The sequence below is a fragment of the Myodes glareolus genome, chromosome 10, assembly GCF_982192425.1.
Source record: "Myodes glareolus chromosome 10, mMyoGla1.1, whole genome shotgun sequence".
Taxonomy (NCBI): domain Eukaryota; kingdom Metazoa; phylum Chordata; class Mammalia; order Rodentia; family Cricetidae; genus Myodes; species Myodes glareolus.
Window position 1 is genome coordinate 76,005,834 of NC_142035.1, and position 20,049 is coordinate 76,025,882.

At 42.6% G+C, this 20,049-nt stretch overlaps 1 protein-coding gene across 2 annotated transcripts; it reads right to left on the reverse strand.

Annotated features, from left to right (window-relative positions):
* Window positions 1-1,493: 1,493 nt before the first annotated feature.
* Apip (APAF1 interacting protein) lies at window positions 1,494-19,963 on the reverse strand. 2 transcript variants are annotated; one of them, XM_048443631.3, is made up of 7 exons: window positions 19,787-19,958; window positions 10,870-10,970; window positions 6,906-6,954; window positions 5,359-5,476; window positions 4,513-4,648; window positions 2,219-2,386; window positions 1,494-1,673 (listed from the first exon to the last, which is right to left on the reverse strand). In XM_048443631.3, exons 1-7 carry the CDS (start codon window positions 19,838-19,840, stop codon window positions 1,574-1,576), a joined length of 726 nt encoding a protein of 241 aa, XP_048299588.1. In that variant the 5' UTR covers window positions 19,841-19,958; the 3' UTR covers window positions 1,494-1,573. The 2 variants fall into 2 exon arrangements, with proteins under 2 accessions (XP_048299588.1, XP_048299589.1); XM_048443632.3 differs by lacking the exon at window positions 2,219-2,386 and having other exon boundaries at window positions 19,787-19,963.
* Between the last annotated feature and the right edge of the window lie 86 nt (window positions 19,964-20,049).

Consider the following 20,049-nt stretch of genomic DNA (forward strand, 5'->3'; position numbering starts at 1 on the left):
TCCATCTACACCAAAGAGTAAAGAGTAAAAAAGAAAACAACTACAAAAGATTGTTGGAACAAGGAAAAGAAACAGAGATTTGATGTTCAAGGAATTCATTCATCCTACCCCAAGGCCCAATGATGAGAGGAAGCAGAAGGAAGCATCACTTTAAGGGAAAGTTTCTTCAGGGAGAGAGAAACTGGTTTCATTTACAGCATGGAAGGGAAAATAGCATTCAGAGAGACAGCACACAGGAAGATCTGGCTACTCTTGGTAAGATCTGTTTCAACAAGGTGACAGAGCTGACCAGTCCAACTGGGAGAACAGAAAAAAGGTGCGAGAGCTGGATGAGGGCTGAAGGCAAGATAGCAAGCACATGCCTCTATGTGGTGCATGTGTATAGATGGAAGTTTCTGTTCCACGCAGTCCCGCAGCCATTCAGTCCCAAAGAAACACACAGAGGCTTATATTAATTATAAGCTGTTTGCCCTATAGCTCAGGCTTATTATTAACTAGCTATTACAACTTAAATTAACCCATAATTCTTGTCTATGTTTCAGCCACAAGCCTTGGTATCTTTTCTCGGTAAGACATTCTCACTTTGCTTCCCCTGTGTCTGGCTAGTGACTGTCTCTGCCTTTCCTCTTCCCCAAACTCTCCTACTCTAATTGCCCCACCTATACTTCCTGCACTGGGTGTCATTTAATTTGACTCTTACAACTGATAGCAATAAACAGTAGGTGCCCTATATCAAGTCATAGATTGACAGTCTCTCATTTTATGCTTGGGACTAGCAATGTTTGGATTTGTGAATATCTATATATATTTGTCTATATAGTACTGTGTGTATACAAACACACACACACACACATATATGTATATACATACATAATGAGCTATCTTGGGGATGGAAACCAAGGATAAACACAGACTTCATTTGTTTCACATATAACTTAGAGGAAATTTCATACAATGCTTTAAATGCATCTTTAACTTCACTACAACCTGCCACATGAAATGACGTGTGGATTCCATCTGTGACATCATTTCTGCACTCAATATTTTGGACTCTGGACTTTTAGATTATATGCACTTAGCCTGTATAGGGAAGTACTACAGTTTATAAGGAATAGAATAATAGAATTTTTTATGTTAGATATAAAGGATACACTAGTCTTAATCGTTGATATAAATTTTATGTATCAAAAATAAGAAAGTGTTCATTTCACAATTAAGTGGAAAACATTTAATGAATTCTACTATTACCAGTGTTTTAAAGATAAAAAATCTCAAGAATGTATACAAAAGGAATTAACTTAAAGGCAAATATTTTGTCTTTACATGCAAATTTACATGCTTTAAAATAAGCAAATACCACATGAAAAGCTTTTATTCCACCTCTCTGTCACCTAAAGTCATAAGAACATAAGCAAATATTTAATGTAGAGGAGATTAAGTGTGACTATTGGTATATTCAGTGACAAATTAGTGACATCAAGAAAATTTCCAACTTATTTAAAAGCAGTCAAGTTTTATTTAAGGCATAATTAAGTTTGTTTTATGCTTGAAGATACTTAGACATCCACTTGGTTCACACAATTCCATTTTCTCCAACCGGGAGCTGCGTTGGATCCATTCCCATCTTCTTCATAGAGACAGCAATGTCAAACAGGTAGTCATAACACTCACACCTAGAAAAGAAGGCAAGAGCACTGAACGTGTGTCAGGATAAAGCTCTCTGGTCCTCACTACCATGTCTCCCAACATTAGCTTTGCTATGTGGCTATGTTTGCTACTGAGTTCATACCAAAAGTTTACTACTTTGACCCCAACAAATTTTAGACCTGCAAAGGAATCACACTGCGTTGTGCCATTTACTTCCCATTTACACACCATTTACTTCCCGGGAAATATACTACTCATATGAAGTTATGGTTTTATTATGTGCTATATTTCTTAAATAAAATTTATATTATTTAACATCTGTGACTCTTTTCCTCTGTAGCTAACTTCACAGAGCCTTCCTAAATCAGAGCTGACCTAATCAATACTTCCTGAAGATTTAACAAGAGTAAGAAATCAGATCTCTCCAAATAACACTGACAGATTATTTAAGCTGAAACCAGTCCACTAACAAACACACAGAAAACTTGTATTCCATTTTAAGTCCTAAAACGTGTTAGCTCATTTTCACATTCTGAGTGTGATTTGCACCAAATCTCGAATTCGGTCTTACATGGTTTTTGCTTTCTCCCACGTCTCTCCCCACACGTATACCCCGTGACGCCTGACGAGCACCGCACAGGAGTCTGGATACTTGTCCATCGCCTGAGCCATTCTTTCTTTGAGATCTTTCTCTTCAGGAGTGTTCTCAATAATGGGTACCACTAACATGTCATCATACCTACAAGACAGAACAAGACATCTACTCCCACTAAAATATCAATATTCTATTTGTAATTTTTGCTGTTAGTGACCAGCTGGTACCTATACAGCACTCCAACATCTCCAACTTCAAAACAAGACGTTGCAAGTTATTCTGTATATCTTATATAAACATCTATACCAAAAGATACCAAATGGCAGGCAGCTCTGAATTTAAATGGCAGAAATTTGTACAGTGTACCAGAACCTAGCAAAGAAATCAAGACCATACAAGCATTTCCTTGAAGTAAAGATAATCAGGACATTTTAAACATAAGACAGGAAATGATACATCTCACTCATAGAGTAGAAGAGATGAAACACTGAACTATATATTACATAGTAGGAATATTTCCCAATATAAAAATCATTGTATTTCATCCTCGGCAGAATACCAAAATGTCTTGACAGGCAAACCAATCAATGCAGGCGTGGTCTGTGGCACCAGGATAGAAAGAACCATCTGGCAACAATTACCAAGGTTATGTTAATTCTTTCAGAATAATCTCACACCTGAGGCATTAGAACTTTTTTTTCACTTTTTTCTCAGTAAATTCATGAGATAAAGTCAGAATGTAATAAAGTTCAATCAAGTAACTTTGCTACAAGTGAAACTAGGTCCATTCTTGAGGTCGCTTGTAGTCAACGGCTCCTCAGACATTCCCTTACACAGGGCTTTCTCACACCGCCTTTCACCAAAGTGGTGAGTAAATTAACACAGAGATGCCAGTGTCGTCTGAAGCGACCACCTGCAGGCAGGCACAGACTAAGCAGCTGTCGGGTGAGTCATAATTTGGGCAGCCATTATCGTAGTAGTATAGACTTGCCCACGATCCCACTGTAGTTGAGACAGAAGTAATTATACAATACTGTGGTGTGGAAGGAGAGAATTGCTGCTCTCACATTGTCCCTGAAACCAGTCTAAAGAGCGACAGACTTAGATTTTCCTATAGCATTCGTCACACAATCAGAGATATTTCCAGGCGCAAAATAATTTCAAAGCACAGTGAGACTAGAAAACAAATTCAAAGCAATACCTTACTTCATCAACAGGATACTGATCTTCACAAGTTAAAAGAAACAGAGGCATGGAGTCCTCTGGCTGACTGTCGGGATCCTCTGCACTCCAGCAGAGGCATGTTCCCTGACGACTGCTACAGTAAGGCATGCTCAGCTCACCTGGTAAGGAGGGGAAGTTTGGTGCTGACTTTGTTTAGCTTAGCTCTGCTGCTGAGGCCTGAACCCAGGGCCTTGAGAGTGCCCAGCACATACTCCACTGCTTTAACTTACACCTTTTCGACATAATTTTCGCAGTGCCGAGGAAGGCTTTAGGCACACACTAAACAAGAAAATCAAATGAACTGAATTTTCAGCACAGAGGTTTAAACACATCCAACCTGTTCCCTTACTGCAGTCACAGTAAGACACTGTGGTGTCTTCAGCACCCAGAGCACTGACCTCTGAAGGGAGGGGGAACCAAGCCCCGCGGACTAGGAAGGGTGGAGGTTCAGAGGGACGTTATCAACCAAAAGCAAGGCTCAGCTTGTACCTGGACACTGGGAACCTGTGTCTTCAAGTCATTCAAGTCTAGATTCATAAATAATGGCTACATTTTTGCAGGTTGGTGGATTTATTTAAATTTAGTTAGAGGTCATTGCTGTGCCCTTTTATGTCACATCACAAATTCTGAAACAGTCATTTCTCTAATTAAAATGAATAGAAAGTTTTTATAAACAGGAGCATATTCTAGAAATACATTACATCAACATAAACTCTAGTGGTAGTCTCAGTTCCAGCTTCCTGAAGACAAAGTGGAGGTGAGGAGATTTGCTTTCTCAGCGCTGAAAACAGGGGCTGTCCTCGCCCAGCTTGACAGAAAGTCCAGGCAGAACTTCTGTTCGTTTTAATGGAGCAATCATTTCATTACTCATGTTGCTAATAACTCAGCACGGCTGGGGAAGGGAGGAGGAGTTTGTGCCCGAGAACGCCTTTGAAGGTTCACTGTTACGTGGGGTATTACTGAACACAGAGCCCACCACATCTCATTAGATGCATAAAAAGAGGAGGAAAAAATGCATGCCAAATAACTTAATAATAAAATTATACCTGTAATACCCTCCTGAGGTACATTTCCTTATTCCTTTGATCATCTCTTGATGTGTAATTTTAAACTCCTGTCCTGGAAACAGGAGGGTGGCCAAGACAGCAGCCTTAGAGTGGGTATGGATCACTGCGCCTGCTCCTGTAGGATGAAGCAGCAGCTGTTCAGTGAGGAGAACTTGTGTCTTTAAGAGAAAATCAACACCTATATCTGTGTACTTTATGTATGTATATGTTTAGTTATGGATCTGACTTTCTCTGTCATGGGAAAATCTGGGGTGGGTAAGATGGTGTCCTAGTTAGCTTCTGCTGCTGTTGACAGAATGCTGACCAAAGCCAGCCTGGGAAAGGAAAGAGTTTATGTGGCTTACATGTCCTGCATCACAGTTTCCCATCGAGGGAAGTAAGGGCAGGAACTCAAGGCAAGACTTGAGTTGGAACTAAAGCAGAGGCCACGGAGGAGTGCGCTTGACTGGCTCTCATGGCTTGCTTAGCCCACTTCCTTATACATTCTAGGAGCACCTCCCTAGGAGTGGCACTATCCAGAGTGGGCTGTGCTCTCCCACACCAGCCATTAACCAAGAAAATGTACCTACAGAGCTGCCCACAGACCAGTCTGACGGAGGCACTTCCTGAGCTGCAGGTCCTCTTTCCCGGTGACTCTAGCTTGTGGCACCTGACAGGAGCTTAACTAAGAGGAAAGCGGAGTAACAACGGACCTTCTTCAGAGGCTGATGAGAATGCAACGAGGGGAAGCAAAATGCTTGCATGTTAGATCCTCGAGAGCTGTTAACTGAAGTCATGATGACTGTGCTAGTGAGGCTAGGCCAACTCTGCCTGGAACCTGCGTACCTCTCATGGTATAAGCATTCATGAAAAGAGGAGTACACTGGCTTTTTTTGAGCTTCTTAGATGCTGGAGGCCCACTTATGTCCTGTTCATTGATGTCACAAACAAACATATCTTCTGGCTATTTATAGAGAGAGAAAAAGAAAAGAAGGTCTTAAAAAATAACAATTAAAATGTCTCTACTCAGTATATTTATACAGTATATGCATATGCAAACAAGTATAACATTCAAACCAAACATCCATGGAGTCCCCAAAATTTTAGTACCAAGAAAAAAAATGTCCAAGTTTTATACTGGGACTGGAGTGACAGCTCGGTGGTTAAGAGCACTGACAATTCTTCCAGAGGACCCGGGTTTGGTACCCAGCACTCACATGGCTGCTCTCAACCACCTAACTCCAGTCCTGGGGGACCTGATGCCCTCTTCTGGCCTCCAACAGAACTGCATGCACATGGTGCACAGAAACACATGTAGGCAAAATACTGATACACACAAACTAATACAATTAATAGATAGTTTTATACTATCAAAAACTTTCTTGAGAATTAAAAAAATCACTTTCTTTTAGGACTTTAAGGATAAGCTTGGATGTAGAAGTAATCATGTGTATAACAATGTTGTTGTCAGTTCACAGACTTAGGCCTGCCATTTCACAACCACATTTTCGGGAAACCATGTAACATGCCCAGGTGGGTGTCAGAACTTTCTTATTCCTTGAGAAACTTAGTAATGATGCTACTCTTCAAGTTTTCGGGAGTGTGTTGACCTAGCTGGTTCTCGGAGATGCCTGCATATTTTTGATGTGCATCTTCCAAATACCAGGGCTTACCACAGGCTACAATATAAGCTTTCACTAAGAGAGTAACTTTTCTTGTAAATATATAATCAATGTTTCATGTATTTGGTTAGATTTGAGGAAACAGTCTAGCATTGATATAGACTGCCACTTCTCAAAATTTTGAAACAAAACTTCCCCACTTTGAATTGGAACAGCTTTGTGATTAAGGTAGGAATCAGCTTGTGTGAGCTGAGCCTATCAGCAGGAGCGGCTCACCAGTCTGATCACTGATGCCTGCTACAGCTCTCTGAAGGAGATTTTGAAAATTCATTTATTTTTGTTTTCCTGCATGGATGTATGTATACCATGTGCATACCCGGTACCCTAGGAGGTAGGAAGAGGGGCTTTAGATCCCCTACAACTGGAGTTACAGGCAGTTGTGAGCCACTGTGAGGGTGAGAACTGAGAAGCAAACCCAGGTCCTCTGCAAAAGCACTGAGTGCTCTTAGCCTGTGAGCCATCTCTCCAGCCCCATGAGAGTTTACAACACACGCTGCAGACGTGGAAGATACTTGCCGCCTTAAAGAAACGTTTCATAATTACTCAGCAAATATTGAATAGTTACTTAGCAAATGTTTGTTGATTAGTTACTTAAATCTTCACAACAGAACCACCCTTCAAAACTAACATAACCTTTAGAAGCGATTCCACTTTGTGGAATGGCAGTTAAGGAGAGGGGGCAGAGGGCTTACAAAGGACCCTTTAGCATACCTGAATGCGTTCCTTTTGCACGCCTGAGGGAGCAATGTAGATTTCATTGCTGGTAACACAAAATATAGAAATTGGTTTTTGTTTAGCTAAAGTTCTGGTTTTGAACAAATAAAGTGCATCCCTGCAGTATAACCATCAATGTCCTCTACACATCAAGCCCTGAGCAGCTGCTTGGTTGAGTGAAGGAGTTAGGGTGCACAGAATGAGTTCTAGGCTACTTTGAAACACTAGTGGCCTAAGAAAACTCGTGGTAGTTGCTTTTGTCTTCTTCTTTCACATATATGTATTTCTTTTCATGGGGCAAAAAAAATTAGTTGTAGCTAGACCATTATCTAGAGGAAACATAAATTTGAATATGTTAATTATTTACTACTTGTGGCATGAATGAATAAAATTTCAGTATACTATGTAAAATATAGTTAACCTAAAATCAGGTAAAATATATGTCTGGTTGAAAACATTTTTGCATTGTAAAGAATGAGACTCAAATTCATTTCATGAAGTCATGAAGCACAGAGCCCTCTGCTGGACAGTTTGCTAATTACAGCATTAGCATTAGGTAACTGAGGAATTTAAATTCCTCAATGCAAATTTTGGAAATTATTTGGCAATTAAGCAATCACAAAAAATTAGAAATGAGATTAGGATATTGAGTGTGGTTGCATATGCCTATAATCACAGCACTTAGGAGGCTGAGCAGGGTAGACCATGAACTCAAGACCAGCAAACATCTGAAACAAAATAAAGAGCGTGCGCGCGCGCGCACACACACACACACACACACACACACACACACACACACACACACACAGAGAGAGAGAGAGAGAGAGAGAGAGAGAGAGAGAGATCTACACCGGCTGTACCATTTTCCCACAAGGTCCTCTACGGTGCTGTCAAATTTGACTTGCAACATAATTCCCAAAACTTTCCCATTCCCTCCACTTAAAGGACAGTCTACTTATAAGTTTCAGTTGCCAGAGCACATTAACAAGCTGCCACAAAAAAATGGAAACCAAGAGAATATCAGCTTTTGCCATGGAGGCAGAAAAGCACAATGGACAAATATCAAAGGCTTCAAAGTGAAAGTGAGGATGGCTTGTATAAAGCTGTCAAAGTGGTTACTACAAAATACTGACTTGGAACTGACAGGCGTATCAGCGAAACGAGGGTTTCTTGGTGGACTAAGGCCTAGAAAGATGCCTGGAGAGGTGAGCAGAATCCAGGAAGCAGCTGCCGTGCTCAGCGTCTGCTGCATGGGACAACAGTGCGGCAGCCCTTCCACCAGAGCCAAGGCCCCAGAGAACCCCTCGCCAGCCTTGTGGTCAGAGAGGTTCCAGCTGTGCTAAGTCTCTTTGTACTGCTGTCTTTATAAATGGAAATTTAGAATTTCATCAACTTTGAGCAATTCAAAGATAAGCTAAGTAAGTTTTTAATATATAAATTCCAACACAGAAAGAGAAATGCAGGAAAAATACAAAGTGACAGCTTTTGTTTTAGATAACACACAAAAGCTTAAAGGAAAATGTTTGTTTGATTCTATAAAAAGAACCTGGAAGTTCCAGGGAATGAATTCTGGAGTCTAGTTCTCTACACTCCCTGCTCTTTCACTCTGTGGGAAATAAGAGGACAGAAAAACAAGAGTTCATGCCCATCCGTGTGCAGGTGTGTCTATTTGTACTTCGGCTCTGGTCATTGAAGATTACTGAAATACGAGGTCTCAACAGCTCATCTATAATAGGAGTTTATCAAATGTGATTCTAGCGGCATGCGACAAGCTTAGTGTAGCTGGCACATACTGATGAAAACAGGAAATGATAAGTCTAAACATCACGACCAAGCCAAAGGCAGTGGCTGCTGAGTGTCATGGAGTTGCTTTGATGACTCCTATGTGCGTCCTTACTTTCAATCCCTATGCATGTCCTGGCTGTCATATATATGTGTGCGCATGTGGATGTGTGTATATGCATGTATAATTCTGGTACCAGAACCAATCATGTAAGCTGGAGTAGTATCAGCCAAACCTTACAATCTGCTAGTATTTCTGCAGTCCCAAAGACTTTACTGTCTGTATGATGTTAGAACATTATCTACTATATTTATATCTTTTCAAATTTATTTGCACCAAAAGTCAGACATGGAAGACAAAACTATTACCAGAAACATGGATATGAGTAATGGTGGCTCTTAAAGTACTTTAAATATTAGGGGCGATATTCAACATTTTACTAAAAACATTCATTTTAGTCTGTAAAGCATAAACAGGAAGTCAAACCCTTTGCCTTAAAACTTTTCTTCTTCCCACTTGTGGCCTCTAGGGGGAGCTCCTTGCCCATTAAAACTAGGGAAAAAACTACACATGATGCAACTTTCCTATAAATTGATTGTAGTGCTATAAAAGTCATTGCATATTAAGAGATGTGCCAATAAATGGTTTATGTTGGCCACACGCAATCAGTGTGTGGAACAGTAAAGTTCTTTCAGAAAGAAAAGTCCTTTACAATTCCTTGCTTTAAAAAATTTTCAAAATTTTGAGTTTCATTCTACTCGTTCTAACATTTACATCCAGAAATGACCCTTTTAGCTCAGTTTGGTAGGAGCCCTATTATGTAAAAAACCATTCTCTGGACATTAAAATAAACTAAGTAGGTAACTAAATACATTTAGAGCATGATTTATTATAAATTATACATCAGGAAAATTAATTACAGGCACTTGACTTTTAAATAGAAAAGTGAAACAAGAACAAATTATTAATAGTTTCGGGTATATTGTGAACAAGACAACTTGAAAATTTAGGCAGAGCAATCTGAACGCCTGCCCAAAGCTGAAGTGACACATCAGCAGCTGGGGTGACTGATGGGCGTGTGGGCCCACCAGGGAGCATGCCCGCCAGGGGGCACGCGGTGGCTATACTCTGATCCCTGTATTCACTATACAAGCTGCCGACTAAGGCACCTTTTGCTACTTCCCACTATTGAATTGTTTCATAAATTACACTGTAATTTGAAGCAGATAAAATTATAAAATCATCATCTTGAGAGATGCAGTAAAATTCCTTCTGTTTAAAATGTCCTGATTTTATAATTCATTTACTATTATGAAATACAGATATTATGAAATGCAGACTCCTTGAAATGGATATATCCATATATACACACATATGCACATACATATGTATATGTACATACATATATATCATGTACATATATACTCAACATACAAATGTTTTAATAACTCCTTTTGCTAAAGAGAAAAGGTGAATTGGAATACAGAAATAAAATGCCCTCACTCAGGTTAACATTCAGGCTCCAGACAGCAATATTCCTACAATATTTCAGGAGAAAACATTAATCCTACTTCAGAAAGTCTCGGGAGAATGAGGTGTCACCTTGAGAGTGCTTATTCCTCATCTGTTCGAAGACAAGACATTCTCTGAATCCAATGAGCAATAGAAAATGATTCTTTCTTTCTGATTTAAATCCAGTGCCTCAAAGGAGTAGATATCAGCAGATGCTGTGCCCATTAATAATGATATCTCTGCTTACAATAGTACATGGCCTGTTTCTGAACTCGGTAAACATGGATTTTTGAATTTTCAACAATTAATAATCTGTATTTAAGTGACTTCAAAATATGTCTCTGAACTTTTGAAATAAATCTAAGGTTGTCTAGAGAGGATCCTGTGAAGATGCATGAACATGCTTGCTGGCCTGTTACCTACCTTCACTGTTCCAAAAAGAGAGAATCAAATTATCCCAATTAACAGCTGGGATAGGAAGCCTTCGGTGCTGAAAGAGCTTGTTGCTCTGCTCCTGGTCCCGCTGGGTCATGCAAACACCCATCGATCATGTAGAAAGTAAACAGCTTCAGGATCACTTTAAACTGGCTATCCGCTGGGTTTGGACACACACCCATGGGGTGCTGAACTGGAGAACTCCAGAGCTGCAATCAACCAGAAACTCACCCATGCTTCAAGCTAATTCCTCCTCCGGTGCCGGTGACCCAGCCCAGATGGTAAAACTGTTTGCAAAGTTCTGGGATCAGGAATCTGGGGTGTTCCTTGTCCTTAAACAGAAGATTAAACAGACTTTTTAAATTGTGTACTCCAGCTGGCATTTCTAGCACAAAGCCAACTTAAGGACGTTCAAAGAAATCTACCTAAGAGACAGTTAAGGAAACAAACACGTTCTGTCCCTAACATTTAGAAAATGGATTTACTTAGTTATTAGACAATCTGGGACTGGTCAGTATAGGGGCCTAGGTCTAACTCTCTGGAACAGGCTGTGAGAACAAGGCAGGGAAGTGCCAGGGGTCTACGACACACTGTCAACAGAAAGCCAGAGGGACCTTATGCCACACAGAAAAGTTATTCACACAAAACACCCCACTAGAACACCATACACAAGATATCACGGTCGTTATCTGTCCAACACAGTCTATGCTGGTTCAGTTTCATTTTTATCTTAAAAATGTTTGGTTTTTCAAAGTGATTTCAATATCTTCTCTTATTATAATTATAATTATAATAAACACTCACTATGAAAATTAAAACCAGGCAAATAGCAATAAGCAAATCCTACTAAAAAGCAATCATGATTTTCCTGTGAAGGTTTTTGTTTAAAGGAGCACAGAAATAAAAAGGCTGAGGTGAACATCAAGCCTCATTTATACGTGTCACTCCAATAATTACCTGCTAAGAAAACCATGTCATTTGCTTCCCCCTGCTTTTTCTTAATAGTTTAAATTAAAACAAAAACAAAGAGAACTACAATGAACTCCATTTTGGCAGTATGACACATAGCATTACCGTGAGAACAAGTAACAGCTGCTGATTAAGTCACTTTTACAAATATTTCAAAATACATTGCTGAAGTGGGAAGGTTTCACAGGGGTCCTAAAAGAAATGAGAGCATCTTCGGAGCAGGGAACCCCAAAGCCCAGATTTTCCCTTCAAGGCACCTGAAAAAATTCTGGGGACCCCGAGCCTCCATTCTGAGAGCTGGACAAGCATTGGAAATACAAGATGAAGTCCAGTCTCGCATCACACAGAAAAGCCCCTGTGCACCCAGCGCTCAGTGGCTGCAAAATCATTCTTTTTTTCTCTCCCCTCCCCCTCCCTCTCCAGTCCTAAGAGCAGTCAGGGTTCCCTGCCCTGTGGGAAGTCCAAGGTCCTCCTCCCTCCATTCAGGTCTATGAAGGTGAAGAAAATCATGATTTCAAGACTGGATGCTCAGGTAGCTAAAATTGTGCTTTCCCAAATGTTCCTGATTCTCATTCTCTCTCCTTCTATCTCCCTATCCATAGTTTTCGACAAGAATTCTGAGTGACTGTTGATGAAGGAACCTTCACAATAGAAAACTGAAAGCATGGGAGAAAGTTAGACATTTTGTAAAGCTCAAACCAACACAGGCTTAAGAGTGAGCAGGACTTAAAAACTACATTATATCTAATTCTTTGTTTACACAGTGTTGAGTGTGCTGGCTAGTTTTTATGTCAACTTGACACAGGCTAGAGTCATCTAGGAAGAGGGAACCTCAATTGAGAAAATGTCTCAACCAGACTGGCTTGTGGGCAACAATGTGGCACATTTTCTTACTGATAACTGATGTGGGCCCAGCTCGCTGTGGGTAGTGCTGCCCCTGCGCTGGTGGTTCTGGGTTGTATAAACTATGAGGACCAAACCAGGAAGCAGCATTCCACAGTCTCGGCTTCAGCTCCTGCCTGACTTCTCTGGATGATGGACTCCAAGTTGTAAGGTGAAATAAATCCCTTCCTCCCCGTGGTGCCTTTCCCCAGTGTTGTCATAGCAATAGAAATAGAAACCTTAACTAAGACACCGAGCCTCTCTTTTACTCAACCATTAAATGAGAACACGTTGAGGAATAAAATAAGATAAAATGAAGATAAAACACACAGCACAAAGCTGAAGAGGTGGCTCAGCAGTTAAGAGCATGTATTGCGCTTGTAGAGGACCAGAGTCTAGTTACCAGCACTCACACCAAATGGCTCACACTGTCTAACTCCAGCTCCAGGGGGTACTGAAGCCTCTGGCCTTCTTATGCACCTGCATGTACATTACATCTACCTACCTATCTAACCCTCCTCCCCCCCAACGGGGCTGGACAGATGGTTTAGAGGTTAAGGTCTATATCCCCTTGCAGAGGGCGGGACTTTAGTTCCCAGCACCCATGTCAGGAGGCTCACAATCACTCATTATCCCAGTTCCAGAGGACCCAGCACCCTCTGCTGGAGTCCTTGGGAACCTGCACTCCTGTGTACATATCACATGGAGCTACACACATATACAGAAATGTTTAAACATACAATTTAAAATCTCTACACTCGGTACAAAGCGTATGGCACAATACTCACTTCCTTCCATTTTAAAGAGTTAAAGTTCTTGAACACAAATTAATTACTTAAAGTTAATAATAAAATGGAATTCTTAACTTTTCTCAAGGAAACTAGCCAAAAATTTCTATGCCCCATATAATTTGCTATTTCCTTTTCTTGGGGAACATAAATGATATTTTAATTACATATTAAATACAGCTAATGGGAAGACTCCTGCAGTGTTCCAATCGTTAAGACCAAATTTGCGCAACAAATTGCAAACATTACAGAAAATGGTCTATTATTATAGATCCCCCTTTCCTTTTGTCTTTCCCCAGTTCTGAAGAATTAGAGCAATTAGCCAGCTTCCTGCTACAGCCTAACACTGACAGGGCAGCAGGTTGCTGTGTCTCCCTCAGTCATTCAGATCAGCAGATACAATTCCGGGGAAGCCATGGAGAGCTGGCAAAGACACATCTGTGGAAGATGCAGCCACTTAAGCTGTGCAGCCCGAGTGTGAAAATGGAAAAGCTGTCTTCAAACTGGCAAGAAGGGAAGGCTTAGCTGCTGTCCACCACTCCCTTGGAGCTGTCGTCGGAGCTGGCTTTCAGTGAGCATAATGACTGTATGACACGAAGCTAAAGACTCACCACAATGGACTGTTAGCAGAAGCGCAGCTCTGCTGTGGCAGACACAGACTATATTACAGGCATTAAAGTGTAAAGTGCTTTTGTTCCACTCTGAAGGCCTCCCAGCCTCGCCTGTCACAGACATACTTACTTATGCCCAACAGGGCTCCATTTATTTCCTCTCCTCGCTACTTTCACTTGAAAACGTCAGTATGCACCTGGACCCAGGGTTCTTTGGGAGACTCTGAGGCAAACATAAACTGTCAGGTGAGGGGGGGGACACTCGAAGTATATGTTTATTAGCATAAACAGGGCCCAGCTGTGGTCCAGGGACACTTTCCGGAGCATGGGCTTGGTTTCCTTGCAGGGCTCAGTGATTTCCCCAGACTTCTGAATTTCAACACTGTGGGAGCCCAAAGAAAGGGGTCAGTTTCACCATGACTAAAGGTCAGAGAGTTCTGGCCTATTCCTGCTCAAGGTTGTTGACAAGAGGTTTGACTTAAGGTATGGCTACTAACAAGATATCTTGACCTAGGTGTTCTGGGTATTAAGATGGCCCACAGAGGTAGATCTGGTTTACCTTGACCAAAGGTCTGAGAGTTCAGGCCAATTCCTGCTCCTTCAAGGATATGACAGAAGGTTTGTCCCAAGGAGTGACTGCCTACAGGATGCTTGGCCTAAGGTGTGCTCAAGGTATTGTTGCTTGATGTCTCAGGTATTGAAGAGGTAATTGCTCTGTTTGTTCTTTACATCATGGCAAAGCAGTCTTTTGCCTTCCTTCTTGGCTTTTTGGTGTGTGTGTGTGTGTGTGTGTGTGTGTGTGTGTGTGTGTGTACCTTTAGGGGTATAAAAGCATATGGAAAATGGACGTGGGTGAATTCAGTATTCACTGGCTTGCCCTCCCAACTGTATTCTGTGTCTCTGTCTATTTCTTTTATATCTGTTTTGTATGCCTGATATTTCTAATCCACATGCCCCTATCCTGGAACCTACGAACCCTTCGAGACTGGACCCAGACACAACACCAGTTTTCTTTCTTTTTTAGTTGGGGGTGGGGTGCACATGCCAAGGTCAAAGCACCACTTCATGCAGTCAGCTCTTCTTCTACCTCTATGTGGGCTCTGGAGAATGAACTCAGGTCAATGGATATGTAGCAATTGCTTTACCCACTGACTCAGCTCATAGGCCCAAGGGTAGTTTTATTAATTTTAAGGAATGACATGTGGTTGTCAAGTAATGACACTAATTATATTTAACTCTCCACTACTACTGTCTTCAGAAAAGAGTGGATTTTAAACATAAAGATAGTAAGGAGAATAACGTCAGAGTAAAGGGTAATCTTTTAACTTGAATGCAATGAATTTGCAGAAATTGTTATTTCCATTGCTCTCACTTTGTAATCCCAATATATTCTTCCCAGGACTGACCTTTTGAGATAGAAGCTACACTTTCCCTGTTTGATCTGTCTGCTTTTTCTCCTCCTCCAGTTCATCCTCCATTCTACCTTGAACACTGAACTAACACAGTCCTTTGATCATGAGTTTGGGCCCTCAAATCAACAAGTTCTCAAATACCATTTCCTTGATCTGTTATGTCCTTTTATGTTCTAATTTACTTTTCAAGTATTTCAGTCATGTTTTATGTAAATCCCTCAGTTCTAGCCAAACTCCTTACTGAATCAATTACAAGGTGGCTCTTAGGGACCACTGAACCCTGGCGGTCACACTGACGGTCTGCCCTCATGGTGCCCATGCGCTAACAGACCATGGTAGAAGTGGCTACTGTGCTACTTCACAGATGAGGCTGTAAGATATGAGGGTCAGTGTTGGATCCTGGGAATCTCTCTCTCTGGGATCACTGGTTCTTTGCGGAGCCAGCCCATGCAGAAGGCCACCACAGCCTACAGAAGTCACTTGGGGGAGCAGATCTTCCTTGTGCGGCCCATCCTTGATGTGACCATTGCTCAGGCAACAGCCTGAGTGCTGCCTTATGAGGTCCTGATCCAGAACACAGCCTGGCTCCTCCTAGATTCCTAACCCTGAGCATCTGTGGGATACAATCAGTGCTGTTTCCAGCTGCTAAATTTTGGGATGGTTTGCGTATAGCAATAGGTAACTAAGCTATGTCTTCCTCCCCAGCAAGAATACAGTTTCCTTTATGCTGTTGTTGCTCATGCTGGATCTCCAGTTGTTGCAATTCTCTCAAACCCTGTTGGTTAGCTTTACCTCAAGCAAGATGCAGCCACCCCACTCCAATTCTGGGCGACAGCATTCGCTCTTCGCACTTGTTTCCTGTCATTTATTAAATACTTCACTCCTTCAGTCAACAAAGCCTGAGCGCTAACGCATGATAGGCCCTGAGACTCTGGGGAGCTTAATCTGTAAACTTCAGTTAGGAGATGATAATGTATAATACAAAATGGGTGGAGCACAATGGGAGGAGAAGCTATAGATAGGGAGGAAAGGAATTAGGAAGGGGTCTAGAGCTCATGAAGGGCAGTAAGAATGTTACACAGGTGGATAGGGGAGAATCAGAAGATGGAACTGGCTACAAATTAGGACTTGTGGATGAAGGTGGGGAGTCGGGGAATATCTGCCTCTTTAAAACTTTGAAAATATAATGTGTGTGTGTGTGTGTGTGTGTGTGTGTGTGTGTGTGTGTGTGTTTTGCCTGCATATATGTCTGTGTACTACTTGTATGTCTGGTGCTCACAAAGGCCAGAAGAGGGGGTATGGATTCTCTGGAACTAGAGTTACAGACAGTTGTGAGTCACCATTTGAGTGCTGGGAATGGACCTCTGGAAAAGCAGCCAATGCCGTTAACCACTGAGTCATCTCTCCAACTATTTTTGAGACAAGGTCTCTCTGAACCTACTGTTTCAGCTAGCCTAGCTGGCCAGCAGGTCCTGGGAACCCTCTCACCTTCATCCACTCCAAGGCTGGCGGTATAGGAGCGTGCAATCGTGTGCAGCTTCTACATGTTTGCCGAGGATCCAAATCAGGTTGGCATGCTTCAGTGTCTACTGAGCCCGCTGAGCCATCTCCCAGCCCTCATATCTAGCTTTCACACACCCGACTACGATAGTGGAGAAAAGATACTGAAGGGCAGTGTGAGAGCCCACAAGTATTATACAGTAAATGTACATAAAGGTACAAAGTAGCCATTGTGGGGAGGGGGACACTAGAGACTGGGGACGGCTGGGCAGTGCTGCTGGCAGTGTTGAGGACCCTTTGGAGGGTAAAATAACCAGGATGAAGTGAGATTAATGAGCATAGTTGTAGCATATTCCCTAACAACATTTAGCTCCTGTAACAAAATGCCCGAGCTACTACCATGAGGAAAGGCTTATTTTGGCTCAGTTTTATAGGTTCCATCCATGGTTAGCTGGGTCTATCACTTTTAGGTCTTTGGTGGAGTACAGGGCAAAGGGTACATGATGGCACAAATGGTTCACCCGATGGCCAGGAGGGAAAAGAGAAGAAGGTACATAGGGTGTACCATGCTCTTTGGGGTCACATGCTCAACGACATAAGGATCTTTTGCTAGTCCCCACCTTGTACAGGTGCTTCTACCTCCAAATGGTGCAAACCTAGGGAATAAGCCTTTACCATGTGGACCTTTGTGGACACTCAATATCCAAATGGCACCATTTGCTAAGAGGCAGAGCTGGAGGACAAGAGACTGAAGGCGTAGAGAGCTATGATCTAATAGACAGGCTCACTTGTGTGGGGAAAGGGAGTGAGATTGGAAGAACAAGGAGGTAATTGCCTTCAGCCAGCGAAAGAATGAAGATGCTATCAACAACAGGGATTGCCAACATTTGCTGGGTGCCCGTTCTGTGACTGTTAAAGCTGTATGGCCTACTGTATCCTTATACCAACCCCATTATACTAAAAGATGAGCTTGTCTAAGACTACCAGATACTAATGGCAGAGCCAAGATTTGAATCCGGGTAATATGGATACAGACCCCACTCCTTTACTTTAAGTTATAGTGTAGTGGGGGAAAAAGGAGAAACTGAAGTCGAAAAGTTTGCACGTAACAGCTTTTCCTGTCATTGTACTTTCAGGGGCAACACGCTTGGGGCACGAGATGAAGAGGGATGGTAAGGTTTTGGAATAGCCACCCAAAGGAGCATGAGAGGCAGCTCCCCGGAGGGAAAGCACACAGATTCACTGATCCATAGGGCTGACCTCTCCTTACCTCTTGTGGGCTCTCAGCAGCTTGGGGAAGAGAAAATCAAGAAAAGGTACGAGTTGCCATATAGTGCAAAGGATACTCGGGTACACGGGGGCAGCAACAGGTACGAGAAAGAAAACTGTGTGATGAACAGACAGGGATGGGCCGGGGTGGATATGGTCAGGAGGTAGGCTAAGTGCAGGGAGGTGAAGATGGGCGGATGCCGAGAGCAGGGAAACCACGAGGCAGGGATTAGATGGCCTCTGGTTGTAGCTTTAGTGCAGAACAACCAGGATCACTGCTAGATCTAAGTCATGCCCACCTGCAGCTGCTCCACCTCCACCTCCCAGCTGCTAGCAGGCCCTAGAGCGAGCATCATTCTCACAGCCTTAGTGAGGTGACAAGCACTCTGCTGTGATTCTCAAGTCAGAAAGGACTCAGCGTTTTCTCTTTCCTCAGTCCAGGAAATCCGGGCAAACTGACTGCAAATACCGCCGCTCATTAGCTCCATGGCTCTTCTCTTTTCCAGAACCCTGTATGAGGGAGAACCCTGCTGTGTCTCTTGGGATTGACCTCTGTTCTAACCCCACTGTGCTGCATCTTGTCAATAACCTTCCTGATAATCTCTGACACAAAGGGACGATCTGGGTCATATCCAGTGAAATTGAACCTTACAGTCGCTATACATGACACCATGAAAGGTAAGGCAAAAGAAAACAAATAAAAATGATGCCTTCCTGGGTTTTCTCCCCAAGCTTGGCTTTCTTCCCCAAGCGTGGCAAAAGAAACATGTTCCTGGTAAGCTCTAACTACTACAGTGTTTTGCTCAATAAACACTGGATGAACTAAGTTCACATTTCTTACATTAAGAAAAGCCTTGTATCAAAGGGTTCAAACTTAAATCTTGTGGACTTTGCTGGCTTGTTTTATGCCCTGTTGGTGAAGACTTCCAAGCAGCTAACACAAGGACAAGTCTTAAAAGATACATAAATTAACCAACAGAAAAAGTAGTTAGGTGTCTGCGCTGGCTAATTTGATGTCAGCTTGATACAAGCGATAGTCATCTGCGAGGAGGGACCCTCTATTGAGAAAATGTCTCCATAAGATCAGGTTGTAGGCAAGTCATTGGGCATTTTCTTAGCGTTTGATGGGAGAGGGCTCAGCGCATTGTGGATGGTCCTGGGTTCCATAAGAAAGCAGGCTGAGCAAGTCATGAGGAGCAAGCCAATAAGCAGCACCCTTCTGTGGCCTCTGCATCAACTTCTGCCTCCAGGTTCCTGCCCTGTTAAGAGTTCCTGTCCTGACTTCCTTCAGTGACGAACAGTGGATGATATGAAGTGTATGACCCTAAACAAGGCTAATAAAAGGGGATAATTTCGTGGATTTCCCTTGAGTGTTCTGCAGAATTTATCACATAGTATCGAAACTTTGTTTTTCTAGTTCTCTTGTTCACTATTTTCTTAGCACATAGAAGGTATTCCATAAGACTGTGGCGTGTTTAACTTGAAAGAAAAACCCATGCACCCCGAGGGTTTCCTTAAAGAAGAATCATTTCCACTATCTCCAACCTCACAAAAAGGTAGGCTACTCTAAAGGGTGCTGTCTTCCAGGCGCCAGGTCAGCACCGGGTTGAGCAGCCCCACTAGGAGATAGGAGTGACCTCGGACTGGACTGGACTTGGGAGTGGGTATCTGCTCCGACCGAAGCCTCATCCCGCGTGCTGTAGATCGCTGTTCTTACCTGCACGCTGCACTGCCGCGAGCAACAGTCTCCTTGAGCGTGATAGCCAGACATGGTTCCGACCTCTGCTCGGTTATCCGGTTATCCGCCGCGCGCTCTTTCCAGGCCTCACCGCAACGAGAACGCTGTTAGGCGGCGGAACGGGTAGCCTGCGGGCGGAGCAAGAGCGAGAGGCGGGATCGGAGAGAGCCTCGCCCATTGGGAGAGCCTGCGCAGGCGCCGACCGGCTGGTGGGCGTGCCCAGGGAGACTGGAGGCGGCGCT

What these genes read in the sequence shown, in the direction of transcription:
- Apip (XM_048443631.3), bottom strand. Translation starts at nt 19,840, where the DNA reads ATGTCTGGCTATCACGCTCAAGGAGACTGTTGCTCGCGGCAGTGCAGC. An exon ending in GGAATTAGCTTGAAGCATGG is followed by an intron (nt 6,955 to 10,869) that starts GTGAGTTTCTGG and finishes TTGTGTTACCAG; the next exon opens with CAATGAAATCTACATTGCTC. An exon ending in TGGGAGAAAGCAAAAACCAT is followed by an intron (nt 1,674 to 2,218) that starts GTAAGACCGAAT and finishes CTTCTTTTCTAG; the next exon opens with GTGTGAGTGTTATGACTACC.